This window comes from Capra hircus, chromosome 21 (genome assembly GCF_001704415.2).
Source record: "Capra hircus breed San Clemente chromosome 21, ASM170441v1, whole genome shotgun sequence".
Lineage (NCBI taxonomy): Eukaryota > Metazoa > Chordata > Mammalia > Artiodactyla > Bovidae > Capra > Capra hircus.
The window spans coordinates 41,273,342-41,291,547 of NC_030828.1; the positions used below are offsets into that span (position 1 = coordinate 41,273,342).

The 18,206-nt window shown below is 37.9% G+C and overlaps 1 protein-coding gene across 4 annotated transcripts in view; it reads right to left on the reverse strand.

Moving 5' to 3' along the window:
- HEATR5A (HEAT repeat containing 5A) overlaps window positions 1-18,206 on the reverse strand; it is a 96,753-nt gene that overhangs the window by 2,683 nt on the left and 75,864 nt on the right. For 3 of the 4 annotated variants that reach the window (XM_018065896.1, XM_018065898.1, XM_018065895.1), the window contains 8 exons: window positions 16,932-17,111; window positions 14,972-15,194; window positions 12,544-12,792; window positions 11,375-11,502; window positions 9,742-9,889; window positions 8,625-8,897; window positions 6,631-6,855; window positions 540-694 (listed from right to left, as the gene is read on the reverse strand). In XM_018065896.1, coding sequence (XP_017921385.1) covers window positions 540-694; window positions 6,631-6,855; window positions 8,625-8,897; window positions 9,742-9,889; window positions 11,375-11,502; window positions 12,544-12,792; window positions 14,972-15,194; window positions 16,932-17,111 — 1,581 coding nt within the window. The remainder of the gene's footprint in view (window positions 1-539; window positions 695-6,630; window positions 6,856-8,624; window positions 8,898-9,741; window positions 9,890-11,374; window positions 11,503-12,543; window positions 12,793-14,971; window positions 15,195-16,931; window positions 17,112-18,206) is intronic. The other variant, XM_018065897.1, reaches the window with a different exon arrangement.

Consider the following 18,206-nt stretch of genomic DNA (forward strand, 5'->3'; position numbering starts at 1 on the left):
TTGAATGATTGTTGTTTTTTTTTCCAAGAGAAAACCTGATTCCTGAATTTTAGGAGTTTATCTATTTGTGATCATGTGCTACAAACTTATTCTGTAGCACCTAAAAACATAGGAAATTAACCAAGCGAATAAAAGGATCAGAAAGGAATGGGATTAATTTGTATGTGCTGTTTTTGAAATTGGTCTCATTATTTTACAATCATATACTGAAGGAATGTGCTGAAGTCTTCCTGTCCCTTCTGAAAGAAAACCCACTGAAGTTCTAGGAATGTATCAATTTTAAGATGCAGCTATTTCAAATTTAGTTGGTGATATTTTTAATCCTTTCTTTATCTTTCTCTAACTATCTACATTCTATCCTCAGGGCCAAAAAACAAGACCATTATTTGACTTTAACCTAAGAATATGAATTAATCCAAACCTAAAAATAAAAACTTTAGTCTGGTACTTTTTGTTGGAACCAACAAAATCACAAAGAAAAGTTTTTAAAAGCCTAAATGTATTCCTATTATAAACATCTGTCTTCTAAGGACACTTACCATAGGATCTTTTATCTCAAGAGTGGCCTTAAATTTCTCAATACAGCGCTTCTGAAGGCATGGGATTGTAGTTACTTCTGGACTTGTAGACAAAATAAATACTGTGATAGCGGTAAGCAGACTGACTTCGTCAAGTTCTTGGTGTGTTCCATCTACTAAGGAGAAGTAATCTATGAAAAATAGATCCTGATACTGTCATATTTACTGTCTCATATATCTGTGAAACTTTCTCCAATTTGGTAGTAACAATTTCTTTTGGGCACCAATGGGCTACAGATAATAAATAGTGACTTACTAAGAATCCTGGCAAATGATATAGCTTCAAAATGCACATTTTAAATTGCATCATCTCACACGCTAGTAAAGTAATGCTTAAAATTCTCCAAGCCAGGCTTCAACAATACGTGAACTGTGAACTTCCTGATGTTCAAGTTGGTTTTAGAGAAGGCAGAGGAACCAGAGATCAAATTACCAACATCCTCTGGACCATCGACAAAGCAAGAGAGTTCCAGAAAAACATCTATTTCTGCTTTAATGACTATGCCAAAGCCTTTGACTGTGTGGATCACAATAAACTGTGGAAAATTCTGAAAGAGATGGGAATACCAGACCACCTAACTTGCCTCTTGAGGAATCTGTATGCAGGTCAGGAAGCAACAGTTAGAACTGGACATGGAACAACAGACTGGTTCCAAATAGGAAAAGGAGTACGTCAAGGCTGTATATTGTCACCCTGCTTATTGAACTTCTGTGCAGAGTACATCATGAGAAACGCTGGGCTGGAAGCAGCACAGGCTGGAATCAAGATTGCTGGGAGAAATATCAAGAACCTCGGATAGACAGATGATACCACCCTTATGGCAGAAAGTGAAGAGGAGCTAAAAAGCCTCTTGATGAAAGTGAAAGAGCAGAGTGAAAAAGTTGGCTTCAAGCTCAACATTCAGAAAATGAAGATCATGGCATCCGGTCCCATCACTTCATGGGAAATAGATGGGGAAACAGTGGAAACAGTGTCAGACTTTATTTTTTGGGGCTCCAAAATCACTGCAGATGGTGACTGCAGCCATGAAATTAAAAGACCCTTACTCCTTGGAAGGAAAGCTATGATCAACCTAGATAGCATATTCAAAAGCAGAGACATTACTTTGCCGACTAAGGTCCATCTAGTCAAGGCTATGGTTTTTCCAGTAGTCATGTATGGATGTGAGAGCTGGACTGTAAAGAAGGCTGAGCTCCAAAGAATTGATGCGTTTGAACTGTAGTGTTGGAGAAGACTCTTGAGAGTCCCTTGGACTGCAAGGAGATCCAAGCAGTCCATTCTGAAGGAGATCAACCCTGGGATCTCTTTGCAAGGAATGATGCTAAAGCTGAAACTGCAGTACTTTGACCACCTCATGAGAAGAGTTGACTCATTGGAAAAGACTCTGATGCTGGGAGGGATTGGGGGCTGGAGGAGAAGGGGACGACAGAGGATGAGATGGCTGGATGGCATCACGGACTCGATGGATGTGAGTCTTGAGTGAACTCCAGGAGTTGGTGATGGACAGGGAGGCCTGGCGTGCTGCAATTTATGGGGTTGCAAAGAGTTGGACACGACTGAGCAACTGAACTGAACTGAGAGTCAAGAATTACCAAAGTAATTATAATCTTCACAAGAAAAGAGATCAGTAAATACATATACATTTACTAGATATATGCATTTATTAGTTGTGTGACCTTGGATATTTAACCCTGTCTTTAGTTTTCTCATCTGGAAAATGAGAGTAATAGTACTTAAGTTTATAAGTTAAATGAGTTAATCCTCATATAACATTCAGAATAGCATGTTGTATATAAATGCTCAAAATAAATTAACTTATTATTTTTATTGGGGAGAAATACAGAGGTGCTTGGACAATTGTCTTTTCTTTGCTAAGTTTAAAGTATTCATATTTTGATAATACATGTGTCAAATGAAAATAACTTAGCATTCTGTTATATATCCTATTTCTTAAGAGTATAGAAAAATGTGAAAATCTGTGTGTGTCACAATCATTTAAAGGAATTTTCTACTAGATGTAATTTACCTTCATTTTCCAAAGTCATACTCTCATTAAATAATTTTAATAAACCTGCTGTGGAAAATCAATGTTATTTGAAAAGGCATGGCAAATTCAATTCATTAAATTGTGTAAGAATGGATTGCTACTTGGGAAGAAATTAGGGACATACTCTTTGGTAACATTCACTCATCAAATACTGAAGAAACTGTTTATATGCCAGCATTCTTTTTGGCCCTAGGAATACAATTTACAGAGAAGATGTACTGTATGCCAGGAAGTAAATAAAGAATTTAATTTCAGCTAGTCACAAGGTCTATGGCAACCAGGAGTTGCTACACTGGGCAGTCAGAGGAAGGTTTGAGGAGATTAATACTTGAATTGACACTTGCAACACCGCAGCAATGAAGGCAAAATATTATAGCTGGGAAGGAGATATATTTATAAGAATAATCCGGATAATTTTAAGGTAAAATAGGTGCAAGGCCAACATTTAAAATTATGAAAGCATTATTATAAGCACTTTATATGCAATCCTCACAGTAACATCATGAGGAAAGTATTCCTCATTTCCCCCATTTTATGGACAAGAGACTGAGGAACAGAAATTCAGTAATTTGCCAAAATCACAGTTATTAGTGAGGTGTTGAGTTTGATTCCAGAGAATATACTGGTACTTACAATGCCACAGTGTTTCCCATACAGCCAAGTTATTTTTAGTCATTTACAGTGACTTGAAACTACAAGAGCTAGTCTATGTAGTATAAAAATCTCTTTTTATTCTTCGTAAATAATGCTCTCCTGGGTTCCTCTTCCCCTTTCTTCTAAAATTTCCTTATTCTGCCACTCATGCCCCAATTCCCTTATGTGCTTAGTCTCTCAGTCAAGTCCGACTCTGTGTGACCCCATGGAGGGTAGCCCGCCAGGCTCTTCTGTCCATGGGATTCTCCAGGCAAGAATACTGGAGTGGGTTGCCATGCCCTTCTCCAGGGGATTTTCCCAACTCAAGGACTGAACCCAGGTCTTCCACATTGCAGGCGGATTCTTTACCATCTGAGCCACCAGGGAAGCCCAAGAATACTGGAGTGGGTAGCCTATCCCTTCTCCAGGGGATCTTCCTGATGTAGGAATAGAAGTGGGGTCTCATGCATTGCAGGCAGATTCTTACCAGCTGAGCTACCAGGGAAGCCCAATGTTCCTCTTAATTCTCTTTTACCTACAATAAGGCGCAAGGTTCCCTTAACATTGGTAAGGAATTGAGGCCTCTTGCTAACAGCCAGTGAGAGACTGAGGCCTCTTACCAACAGCCACGAGCCAGAAATGGGTTCTTTGCCTGTGACCCTGGCCATCATCTTAACAGTAACTTCATGAGACACCCTGAGACAGAACCATCCAGCTACACTACTTCCCAATTCCTAACCCTCTAACACTGTCAGATAACAAATGTTTGTTCTTTGAAGCCACTAAGTTTTGGAGCAATCTGTTATGTTGTAAATGTTTTCCCTAGCACAATCAGCCCCTTCCTTATTTCTTCTCACTAGCGAGTCCAAATCCTTCATGTCCTAACCTCATTCCCCGATAGACTACAGAAAACCATCTGTGTGCCTGTGCGTGAGATGAAAGAGGCAAGCTCATCATAATTCACCCTAACAACCTACACTTATTACTTTACATCCTTACCTCCTTGTCTTCATATTGGCAGAGATTCATCCTTCTAAATGTGCTGTGAATTTTTTTTTCCTCTTCTGCCTAGAAAAGGGATGCTGCTTTCTTCCCTAACAGCTCCATCTGCAACACTATCTCCACCTTTTCTCCCCACTAGCAGGAACTCATGCTAGACCCTCATCTGAAAAAAAAAAACCCCAACTTCCTTGACCTTGTATCTTCCTTCACTTTCTTCTCTTGCAGTCAAGAGAAGCCTGAGCGTGATCCTTCCCCTCCTTACTGCTCATTTGTGCCCAAACGCTGTAAAGCATGGTCTCCAGAGTGTAATTTACACTGCTGCCCAGTCTCTAGTCATTAAAACTCTTTTCTTTGGCTTCTGTTACTGCATTATATTCAGGATCTCCTGCCATCTTGTTGCCTAAACCCAAGTTAGGAGATTTCACCCATCCCATAAGTGGCTCTGACAACTCCTGAATACATGCAGTCTAAAACCATCTCTAGCCAGCCTTTCTTGAATCCCTGACTGCTTCATAGTTTGTTCCACTCGCTTATCCTGTAGGCATTTCAAAATCAATTCACTATCTTCCCCTGAAAACCCTCCCTTTGGTATTTCTGTTAAGAGCACCATGAATGCTCAAATCACCTTACCCTTTCAACTTCTATACCAAACTACCAGTAAATTTTCTTAATACTTGCTTAACATTTTAGTTTTCATTATCCCATCCCTCATTATCCTTACTGCTACAATCTTGTCTCCAACAGTCTTGCTTTCTTTTTTGTGTTACTGCCAGGTGAGTCTTTAGAAATGCAAACCCTATCACTTTGATCCCATTTTAAGAACAAACGTGCCTATTAAAGGCAGTCCAAATCACCAATCATGCCAAACCTTTCACCATCTGACCCCATGTACCATCCAACTTCATCTCTTTACTCATAACCGTTCACTACCTTCTTACTCTTTCCCCTCAAACCCACATTCACTCATTACACTACTGCTGTCCCCAAATATACCATACTATTTAAGTTTCCTGGTCTTGTATCAAAATGTGTGAGAATACATTTCTGTGATGCCTATGTGGAGAATGGAGAATACTTTCTTATCCTTTAAGAAACTCTCTTGAAAAATCTCTTCTGAACCACTGAGCTCCCCTCCATAGTGGGAGGTCCTGCCCAGCTGTGAGGACCGTGGTCAACTCCCTCAGGTTGACCTCAGCCCCAGAGCTGCCTTGACTGACATCAGTTTTCTGGGGGCAGCCACATCTGAGCTGGAGTGCAGACACTTGTCCTTTGAAAGGCACTGATGGGCAGTATTCAGAGGACCCCGCAGGTGGGCTGAGTTCTGCTGGACACTCTTACTGCAGTATGAGTTCTTTTGCCTACCACTGCTTTCCCCACTGCCTTCAAAGATACTCGCTCACCAAAATGCATCTCAGCATGCGCTTCCACAGAACCCTACTGCGACACTCTGCCTGGTTCACTCAAACACAACCATTCTAATTTTTGCCAGTTGTCTCTGTTTCATTATACCAGAAATGCAGTGGTAAGTAAGATACTACTGTCGCCTTCAGGAGCTTCTATGGTATAAATCACACCCAATGGCAATTTGTAGGTACTAGACTTCCCTAGACTCCCAACGCTGGGCACAAAGTATGTGGTCAATAAATTGCTGCATTCAACTGAAATCTTTTTACCATATGAAACAGAATATGGTGAACTGTGACACTGATAAACAGAACAAAAAAGCCAGGGTTAATTATAATATGTGTAAACACTTTTTACAATCACAATGACAATGTCGAAAATAAAACCTATGTAACAATAACAGAGAAAAACTAATTTGAACAGATACTAAACATAGTACTGGCTATCATTTACTGATATACGCCAAGTAAAAAGTGAAATAATTTTCATATATGTCACTGATCTAACAGTTTCCTGTAACACAATCTCCCTATTTTGTTAATGAGAAAACTAAGGCTCAGAGAATTAGATAACTTGTCTAGTCGCTTAGCACTGGTGCTGGAGTGAGGAAATAGACCAGATCAGTCTTGAATTATAATGTATATCTGACCCAGTTTTCACTATACTGTATTAAAAAATTCTGACATGGATGACACCTTATTTTAAAATTAACATATTATTACATTTGAAGGTCTCACTGTCAACACACAGGCTTCTAGCCATTTTTTTGCATTAACGTTAAAGATACTAAAATGAGACCACAGATATCTGCTACCTATGATACATACCCTCTAAATATGTAGTGAACACGGTCTCCTCTAGGTGAGACTGCCAAACACGATCAAGTAAACAGCTTATTCTCAAAAAACTGTCCGTCCTGCTTTTTAAAACAAACTGCACAACTGCTTCCAAAGAGCCTGACTTACCTGGATCCCAACAGTCAAGGATCGTAGTTAAAGCGCTACGGAGGAGGCCCGTCCAGGCAGTATGGCTCTTTTCTGCTCGGGCCATGGGAGAAGACAATATTCCTTTCAGAGCCTGCAGGGAAGCTGCAGCCGTTGAGGACAGCTGGCCCCCAGGTAGCTTCACAGCAGTTTCCCTGAGGACTCCAGTTGTGAGGTACAGTATAGTAGGAAGGATTGAGATGCTTCCTGTAAGACATTTTGAAAAGCACTATTTCAGTCTATATGTAGCTCCTCAAAAGAAATTGCCAAATGAGTAAGGTTATGTCAAAGACTTCTAGCTTTAAAGATTATTTTTTCATTAACGATTATAACAGTTTTAATAACCCTAAGATTTTAAAGGTTGGATAAAATTTAGGTTCTAATTGGAGATGTTATTTAAATTATATCAGTATCATTATCTTGTGCTGTGTGATTTTATTTGGTAATTGACAAACACTGAATTTTAGTGAGGCAAAATATTTTTAACAAAAATTTACAACTTTTTTTTTTTTTTTAATTTGGCTATGCTGGATGTTAGTTGTGGCATGTGGAATCTAGTTCCCTGACCAGGGATCGAGCCCAGGCCACCTACATTGGGAGCAAGGAGTCTTAGCCACTGGACCACCAGGGAAGTCCCACTTTGACCATTTTTAAGTGTATAGCTCAGTGGCATTACATACATTCACTACCACTATGCATCTGGGGGATTTATTTTATATTAAGCCTTGCAACTTGCAGTGAGTTAGTACAAAAAATTAGTTTCCATGGCTACTAAGTAGTTCAAAAGTCACTTTGTTTAAAAGGAAAGGGAAGAGACTAAAGTTAAAATGGTCAATTAAGTTTTCCCAGGGGCTATCCACAAAACTCATGTAGTGTATTTTTGCCCTAAATCCTTTGCTAGTCACTTTTTCTGCATTCTTGGTATAAGGCAGGTGTGTGAATAAGGAATACAAGGTTTTCAGTCAAAATGAAGCCTGAAGTTATATTAAGCTTATAATATATATGAGACTTATGTAAGACTTATATGCTGTCTACATATAAGTCTGTCAAGTCACATTTAAGCAGAAATATGCTTACCAATTAAGTATCTATTAAGTACTGAGTCCTTATTAAGTGCTAGGGTACTAGAGGGTAAACATTTTGCTGGAAGTAAGACATATGTCTGTGTGTGTGTGTATATATATATATATATCTCTTCTCTATATAATAACAGATTATATATAATGCCTCTATATATAACAAAAAAACCTATGTATATACATATGGAAGCTGTATACACACACACACACACACACACACACACACACACACACAGAAAAACAAAACTCAGGATGAGAGTTTTTAGGGAAGCCTTCACAGATGAAGTAGGTCTGGAGTTGAATTTCAAAGGAAGGCAGAATTTTAAAAAGGAAGAGAAGGGGTGGTGTCATTTCACATCAAGTAACACCACTGGCAGTAGCACAGAACAGGGCTAAGCATGGAACCTCCTAGGTTTGTGGTTCACACAGAAGGTATCAGGAGGCAGCTGTACTCAGCAGAGCCCTATGGAGAGCCTTAGACACGATATTAAAAGTATGGACTTGATTCCAAACAGAACTGGATATGACGAGAACCTTCTATCAAAACTGAGGCAGGGAAAGTCCATTAGATACTGTATACCAAAAGATGCCCCAGAGAGAGTAATTGCCATCAACTGGTTTAAAATATTTCTAAAAAAAAAAAAAAAAAAAAAAAAAAAAACCCACCATTGAAGAGCATTCTTTTTCTAGAGTACATGCTGTCCCTATATTTACTTTCATCCTTTTAGTAAAATAAATTACTATATCGTTAATCGTAAAGGATTAAAGACAATACCCAAATCTCTGGGTCACCATTTGTTTAATGAAAAAAAGATTAGCAACCATTTGTCTCCATTATCTATTAAAACCATTTCTCTCCTTTCAGGTCAAGTAAAGCCATCACATATCACAACATACCTTCAGGAGAGCACACCGCAGGAAGTTCAGAGAGGATAACTAGCGCGGCTGAAACCAGCCTACTTCCATCTTCTGACAGCATCTGTGGCTTTGTTGCTTTCCCTCCTGGGCTACCTGTCAATTTAGGATTTAGCCCTGGGAGCTGCCTAACTAGAATGCACACACACAACTCCAGTGTTGCAAAGACCAAAGACTTCCCAGGCACAAGTCCTCCTGTGTCCTTTCCCTCTCCAAACTCTGGCAAGGTTTCCTTTTCAGCAGCCCCATCATCGACTGGAAAACAAAAAGAACAGTGTTGAATAAATACTTCACGTTTGCTTTGCTTCTGTTGTAGGTAGCACATTTTAATGGGTCAAGACTTGGGTCTTGAAGAATGAAAGAGAAAGCCGTTATGGAGGTAAAAGGAGTTGTCCTTATTTGGACTTCTTATTGTAGTGGGTCAAAAGAAATCCTTGGGGACCTTCTCAGCCTTGCAATATTGTCTGGTTAACTCCATGCAGTTAAGATGTGAACCTGAAAGCTAGAGCTCCAGCACTGACTTTACCACCATAAGCAGTGGCTGAGCAGAAAGATATGTACTGAGGTCTCTGATGTCTTTATGAAACTGCCGTCTCAGCCTAGGACTGCCAACCTCTGGAGTTCTTGTAGATGAGAGAATAAGTCCTTGTGTTTTAAATCTACTGTCGTTCTAGGTTTTGTTATATGTAGTCAAATGTAATCTTAAATGATATACTCACCAATACCAAATCAGACTTATAAATGAGCAATTTAATCACTTTATAAAACTAAGTCAGTAAAAAAAATTGTCAGTCATTCTTTCCCTGTACACTGGTAAACACTTTTAAGTACTCAATCCATGTAAGGGATTTTTTTTTTCCTTCCAGGGCTGTTAAAATTCTAATTTTCCCAAGGAAAAATACTTTAGCTACTGACAATACCCAAGGTAACACATAGAGATGACTGAGAGACTTTAAAGCCATACCTAGAGATGTTTCATTTGTACTGTACACAGCAGATTCTCAGAAGACATAGACACATAAGTAATACTTTAAAAAGCTTTTTTTTTAAAAGGTAATGATGCTATATGATTAATTTGGCATTGTGGTTTAATATTCACCTTCTGCACTTCGTCTTTTCTCCTTCACATGTTCTTGAGCCGCACAGATAATCTGCCTGACCACTTCAAGAGAAGCCAGTTGAATGGAAGGTGATTCTCGAGTCAAAATTACTCGATGTAGTACATTCAACAACTCAATACCCAAGTCCTATGACCGAAAACAGGTGAGACCATTTTGAAAATTATATACTTGAAAAATCATAAAGTGTTAGGGCAATGAAGTTAAGTAACACTTGCTCCTCTTTAAACCATCTCCAGGTTGATTTCTGTCCAATCTTGTAGGAGATGGCACTATGACAAAAGATCATTTTCACATAGGTCCTAAACTGAGATAACAAACAAGGAAATAACATGGCTCAGAGTATACAGGGACTGCCAGATTCGAGATAAAAGATTCCCAGAAATATATTAAAGTTTTCTAAACTTACAAATGGTGGCAAAAATGATATTAACAGTGTGTAAGTTATTAAGCATAGAATGAATATCACTCAAAAGAAAGTACACTAGAAGAATACTACTTAACTTTCCCCCTGTTCTATTGGTCACTCTTGTGGCTTTCTTTCATCTTCGAAAACAAGTGCGAAACAGTCATTATAATACTCGTTTTAACATACAGAATTAACAAGCACAAAACGTTTAAAACTTATGCATGTGCAATTCAAGTCAGGCAGAAGCCTGATTTATACTTTAAACCTAATAAATGATAGTGGTAATAAATAACAGTCTATACAGAGAGGAAATTATACCATTTATTTTTCTTAACATCCAAAAGTCAATTTAATATACAATTCAATATACTGGTAATACCGGCTTCCCTGCGAGCTCAGTGGTCAAGAACCTGCCTGCCAGTACAGGAGTTGCAGGTTCAGTCCCTGGGTCAGGAAGATCCCCTAGAGAAGGAAATGGCAACCCACTCCAGTATTCTTGTCTGGGAAATTCCATGAACAGGGGGCTGCGGTGGGCTACAATCCTTGGGGTCACAAAGAGCCAGACACAACTTAGCGAATAAGCATTCACGCATATGGTAATACATGATGCTGAGGGTGCCTGCCCAATGCACTGCTGCTCTTGGGAAGGCAGTTAAAGGAAGTGCTGTACATTGTGCACTGATCCTTCAAATCACGGTCCCACCTGGATCTGGTGTTAGTGTCTGACTCCCCCCACAGGCTAGTCAGTTGTCTCTTAAAAAGACCTTGATGGAGCAATGAGCTGAGAGGAACACTACACACCTCACAGCGAACAGCATGAAGCAAGAGGATTCTCTCTTGGGGAAGTGGGGCATAAGATACAGATGCATATGAGGGGCAGAGTGCAGCGAAGTGGCAAGAGAGAAGCGTAGCACAAGACAGAACCTTCCAGGCACTGCAGAAAGTGCGCCCGAAGAGCTGCGACAGAGTGCTGGCAGCAGCAAACGTAAGCGCGGCAGGAGCACAGACAGAAAGCGGCAGACCGGCGGGACCGCTCCCGAGTCAGCACGGCGCTGCCGGCGCGCTGGTTCGGAGCTCAGCTACACAGTGTTTCAGTTTCCTTTTTACTTCTCCGTGTTCACCCGCTGCTCACTACAGTAACCTGACCACATTTCTCTTGCTGTGCCTTGGAATCTGCAGAAGCCTGACAAGCAACAAGCAATCACCTGATCACTGCCAATTTTAGATCTTGGCCAAGGAACATCGAGAAGGGCCTGTAACGCGTGTAAACAGGCAGTAATGCTTTCCATGGTTGCATCTGAACGTAAGGAACACAGAAACTTCACACTGATTCCTGTAGAAAGAAGAGAAAGAGAACAGGGCTTCTTTAGAGTCTTGGTTTCTGATGTTAAAGAATTTTCTCTTTTGCTAAGATATATAAATAAACTTAGCAAAGAAGCAATGCAAATAAATCACCATGAATTTAAGAGTAAACAATTAAGTGGTAAGGCAATCTCTTAAACAGTTTTTGTTTTTATCAACATGTACACAAATAATAATCTCAACTAGGCTTGTGCACTACTACAAAAATTACAATAGAACTGTGCCAGAACATGTATAGAGTTTCATAATTTTATTCTGACTAAAATTTATTGAGTGATTACCATGTATCAGGCATTGTACTTTATCATTTCACTCTCACAGTATCTCAGGAAATAGGTACTATTATTACCACTCCTTTTGAGCACATAAAGCTTAGTTTGCTAAATGTTACAATGAGGCACACCAAGAATTTGAACTAAGGCAATTAAACTGCACAGCTTATGCCCTGCCAGTCTTTATACATAAAAATTTGTTTTTTAAAAAGCTCTCAAGGCAAACAGAAACAAAATTTTAATATACCCAAGGATATAGCAAGTCTGATCATGTTTGGCTTCAGAAGGAATAACAGAAGCTTTATGAATCAGAAACCTTATTAGTTAATTACTGACCTTTATAACCTCACATTTCAGTTAGTAACTTATTTATAGGTAATCTAACAGGTTGCTTCCTCAGAACAAGATAAGTGTGGAAAACATTTAATCTAGAAACTCACTGTATTTAGAAAGATACCTCATTTTAAAAATGAAGTTCTAAGCAAAAAAATGGTTATACTTCATAAATTTAAAAATCTCATTTATCTTTGACCTTAAATATTGATGCAATTCTGGACCTGTGAATATACCTTCTTGAACCTTATAATTCTTGAGAATGGGGATGGAGGGGTAGATGACTCAGTATACTGTTATTGCCTAATAAAGAATGAAGTTAACAGCCACAAGAGCTGATAGGTAAGAAAGCACAATCCAAGAAAAACTCTGTATGGTTGGCAGCAGGTAAAAAGTGTTTTACTGACCTAAAATAAGATGGAATCTCTCAGTGTAGACATCCTCAGGGGACTTTACTGTAGGTCCAGAGGATGAGCCCTGGCACATGGAAGTTGGTGTCACAGGCCTTGAGAGATTAGGAGCTCCCTCATCTGGGTCAGCAACGACAAAGCCTGTGCTTGTAAGCCACAGAGCTGTGGCATGCAAGATAAGCGCCCAGGAGTTGTAATAATGCAGTTTTGCATTTTCACTAGTCTCTGCTGTGTAGAAAGCACCACCTACAAAAAAGGGAAAGCAAACAGTTTCAGGAGGAATAAATGAAGAGGTATGTTCACACTCCATTTTCCCTTTTATCTGTTACAAGAGATACACCGTTTCCAGCCTGTACCCTACTCTTCAAGGCAACTGCTTGTTGACTTTTATCACCACAGATTAGTTTTGCCCATTTTTGGACTTCACAGAAATGGAAAAATACACAGTATGCAACTGTCTGTGTATGCAGTATGTCTGTGATGAGTTTTTACTTAACAATGTTGTTAGAGATGGATCACCCATGCTGCTATATTATCAATATTTTATTATCAGACTTTATTTCTCCTGAGCATACAACTGTTGGTCACAGTGCTGACGTATCCTTAAAACTTCAGAAGAAATTTGTAGGCTAACTCTTTTTCTTTTTAATCATAAAATATTTTTAAACAAACATGTGATGTGCGTGTGTGTGTTTAGAATGCAAAAGGTTCATACAATCTGAAGAGCAACCACGGTATGTGTGCGTGCATGCTCAGTTACTCAGTTGTGTCTGACTCTCTGTGACCCCCAGGGACTGTAGCCCACCAGGCTCCTCTGTCCACGGAATTCTCCAGGTAAGAATACTGGAGTGGGTTGCCGTCTCTTCTAAGGGATCTTCCTGACCCAGGGATCAAACCCTTGTCTCCTGCATTGGCAGGGGGATTCTTTACCACATAGCCACCTGGGAAGCCCAGAGTATGTATATGCATGTATAAAACAAATGCTGATACTCACCTACCTCTAAGATTAACATTTTGCCATTCTTAAATCTCTTTCTTAAAAAACAAACAAAACCACTAAAACTTTATATACCACTAATTCTTGCCCCTCTTTCTATAACCACTTTCCTCAAGTCACTGTGAATCAGTCTCAGGTCTTAAACTTTCACACTAGACGTTTGTATTCATAAATAATAGATGCTGTTATTTAGTGTGAGTTTACTTAAAAGGCCTCATATTGTGTGTATCCTTTTCAAACTTGCTTTCCCCCTGAACATTATAGAGATTTACATATGTTGATTCATGTGTCATTCATTTTTGTGGATAAAAATTTTTTCAGTAAATCAACCTATTTCCATTTTTAATGCTATTAAAAGGTACAAAGTCCAATAAATACTCTGCATATCTTTGTGTATAATTCCAATTAAAATTCTAATAGAACTTCGCAGGCTGGCCCTAAAATTCATAGCAAGGAGTGAAAAAAATAATAGCTGTTTTGGAATAACATGAAGAGTAAAAGCAGCTGCCAAATATCCAATCCACAAAATGTGATATTAATAACAGAGTATAAAATTAGATTCCCTTGGGGGAATATATGTATAAAAAAGAGTGGATATATGTATATGTAAACTGATTCACTGTGCTATACAGCAGAAACTAACACAATGCTGTAAAGCAACTATATTCCAATAAAAACAAACAAAATTAGACCCCACCTTCATTCTATACACAAAAAATAAATTCCAGCAGGACTAAAATCTAAAATGTAAAAAGCAGAAGTGTAAAGCTTATATATCTTTGTGGTCTTAATTTTAAAAAAGTATCAGGCATTACAGAGGAAACATAAACCATAAAAATCTGATTATATTAATTTTAAAAAGGTAAAAGAGCCAAGCCACAGGCTAAGAGAGGATACCTTCCAGATATGGAACCACAAAAGAAGAGTATTAAACATATGTAAGGATTAACAAGTCAGTAAGAAAATGACAAATATGAAGTAGAAAACGGGCAAAGATGGTGACTGGGTGATTTATGGAAAAAGAAACTTAAACAGCCCATAAACTGATGAAAAAAGACTTTCAATCAACGAAATAAACCAATGAAATTCTTTAAACTCATCACATTGGGAAAAACAATTAAGTATAGTAACATATAATGGATGGAAGATGTAGATAAAGAGAGGCATGTTGTTGATCATATACACTGCTGTAATCATGCTGGAGAACGATTTGGCCATTATCTTGTGAGAAGAAGAGTGTGCCTCATGACTGAACAAGTCAACTGCAGGGTCTCTACCCTGAAGCAACTCTACCATGACTATTCTATGCATGAAAATTATTCTTGAAAGAGTGTTTCAAATAAACATTACCTGTTATTGGAGAAATTTTGAAAATGCATGTTATTGACTGTCATTCTAGGAATTACAGTAAATATTTCACCCCCTTACCTTCAACAGGAAGCTGAGAGGCAAATTCTGAAGGCAAAGTTAGGAGAGCAAAGTCCTGAAGTGCAGCTAGCCAGAGCCTACTCAATGTGCCGAGGTCTGCGTGGACTAACTCAAGCAGCCCGTCTGGTGAAATCGACCCGTTCCCAATGCTCTCTTCTGAACAGGCAGGAGTCTTCAAAGATTGCCTGTGGTTTTTCTGCCTTTCTACAGCAATTATGTAGACCTGTATAAAGGTTACTTTATAAATAGGAAAATCTTAGACCCACAGGTGCTACAATATTTTTATCTTGCAGATTTACCTTGAACCTGCCTCCTGGACTTGAAATGCACATGATACCAAGAAGGTACACATGTGCAACCACATTCAAAACTGGGGTAGGAAGATCCAAAAACATTATCTTCGCCGAGATATGTTAGGGATAATAAACACTTGACAAGTATGCTGCCACACTGCCGTTTACAACCATGACAGCCGTAACTAAACGATCCTGGCACCCTTTTTCACTAAGCCTGGCTATGGCCTTGTAATCCATTTCAATATATGGCTACAGGCAGCCATCTCTGAAATTAAATAAGATGAAATACCGAATATTTTCTTTCAATGTTACCACTAAATGACTCACAAAACATTTACCTATATAGACTATAGACAAGGACTACAGAATGGTAAGTATTCAGCATAGTACATAATATGTACTATCTCTTTATCCACAGCTCTGAAATCCAAAGGCTCTGTAAAATGTAATTTTGTGGGCAACAATCTGGTGACAAAACACAAAAAAATTTATGTGAGGCTATTTATACAGTGTGACTATTCAAACATTTTCATATATTATAAATTGTTTGATTACAGATTTTATGGTATTATCCCAAACATCCTGGAGGGATACATGAAATATGCATCCAAATTTTAAATCCCAATTTATCTGGCTCTAAGGATTTCAAATAATTATGGACCTCAATTACATGGAGCTTGTTGGCTAGTCATTATTTCCACTAAGGAGAGAACAGGAAAAAGTAATGGCTTAAGCAAGAGTACAAAGATTCAAATGATTATAAAAAACATTATAAAACAGTAAATTTATAAAATAGGTTACAGAAATTACAGAATATCTGTTTGCTCTACTAAAAGCATAGGTTTAAGCCATTTAGAGTTCATTGTTAAAGATCATTAAATCCAACTTAAGTCTAGGCAGAACTACTTTCTAACTGAAATTTGTTAATACTAAGTAATGACAAAAACAGAAACTCAACAATCTTCTGATTTTAATTAGCCCTACTGAGGAAAACCCTTTCTCACATATTGGCTGCAACACTCAGTTGCAATCTGAGACTACATATATTTCTAACTAAAGTGATACATGAACCAAGACTGGCCAAATCTGATAATTGTTGAAGCTAGATAATGGGTTTATATGAGTTCATTACAGTATTCTATTTACTTCTGTTTACATGTAAATGTTTCTATCATAAATTTTAAAAGTTATATGGCTTTCTTACTGATTAGAAAAATAAAGAACAAATAAGTACTTCCCTCTAAGATTTTTTTATCCTTAGGAAATAAATGACTTACTTAACTTTCAAAAGTCATTTTATGAAAGAAAGAGCTCTAAGAAATATTAAAGCATGTGTTATAGTTCATAGAATATATGAGCAAACCCACATTTCCAATTCAAATTCCAATTTCAAATTCAGGTTTCAATAAAAGTTGATTTCCATTGACTATGATAAAGTCTCTTATGACTGCCCCCTGCTTAAAACAGGAGATAAGACAACAGGAGGGTACTTTAGAATCCTTGGCCAAAATATCAATTAGCATATAAATATATCTCATGTTGAAAGTCTTCTGTTAACCTTAAACACAGACTTACTTGTGTTTTAAATAGCTAATTTCAGTTTATGGCCTAAGATGTTTATTAACAACTTCCAAAATTCTAGTCATAAACGGAGACGTACTAACCTCTGCCCAGGCTTTTAGCACAGCTAAGATCTCCATGGTAGAAGCACTTTCATTATATAAGTGACTAAGAGCTTCTTTTCCAACCTGAATTTTTGTTAATGATGCAATAAGCAGCTGATGAACTCTTCGGATGTCGTTAAGATCACTTACAACTCCACTTGCTATCCAGGCACTGCAAACCTAGTGTTTTTAAGAAAATCAAAGATTATATTTAAAAATTATAAACACCCCCTTTGGGAGTTCAGCAGAGTTCACCCATATCTCAGGAATCTGGTCACTTAAATCATCTTGCTATCAAGAAACCCAATGGGATGCTGCTGATAATGATAGTCAAAGCCAGCATTTCAAAAGAGAATGAGACAGGGTGCTCAGGGCTGGAGCACTGGGATGACCCTGAGGGATGGGATGGGGAGGGAGGTGGGAAGGGGGTTCAGGATGGGGAACACATGTACACCCATGGCTGATTCATGTCAATGTATGGCAAAAACCACTACAATATTATAAAGTAATTAGCGCCCAATTAAAATAAATAAATTTTTTTTAAAAATCAAAAGAATGAAATCATAAGATCGAAGAAAGGAAGCTGTGCTAATAAGTAAATAGAGTTTTAGATGTTATTAACATAGAGAAAATAAGCCATGAAAGGCACCACTTGCATAATTGTCTGGATTGACATTTGAATTATATCTCCAATCTTAATTATTTCATCTTACTATTTTAAAATCAGGGGTTAATTGCACCTCAGTAAAGATTTTTATTCTTTTGAAGATATTTTTAACTTTTAAAATAAAACATCATTAATAATCCTCCAATGCAAAAAATTTACTCAGTTATCAGGGGCCATCTATAAAGGTTTTCCTGATTGTCACGATATTTCATGAAAATTTATTTTTCCTTTACCGTCTACTTATTTAGTTCACATTTCCTTTCACAAAAGATTTCAAGTGGCTTATAGCAAGAACACATATAATAAAATGATAAATTAGACTCAGTACAACAGTTAACAAAATTCTACGAATATTGAAGGTACTCAAACATTTCCTAAATACAACCGAATCTGAAAAGTTGAAAGAAATGAGTAAAATCAGTTTTTGCCATTTTGTTTTTAATTAATTTAATTCATAACAGTTCTGGTTTTATTTCAGACCATTCAGGGCTGGATACTGAATGCTTGACAACACCATCAAGAAAAGCAACTATTTAAAACTGTATACCATGTGGCTCTTAGATATATGAAAAACTGCTCAATCTCACTTGGCATACAAATCTTTTTAC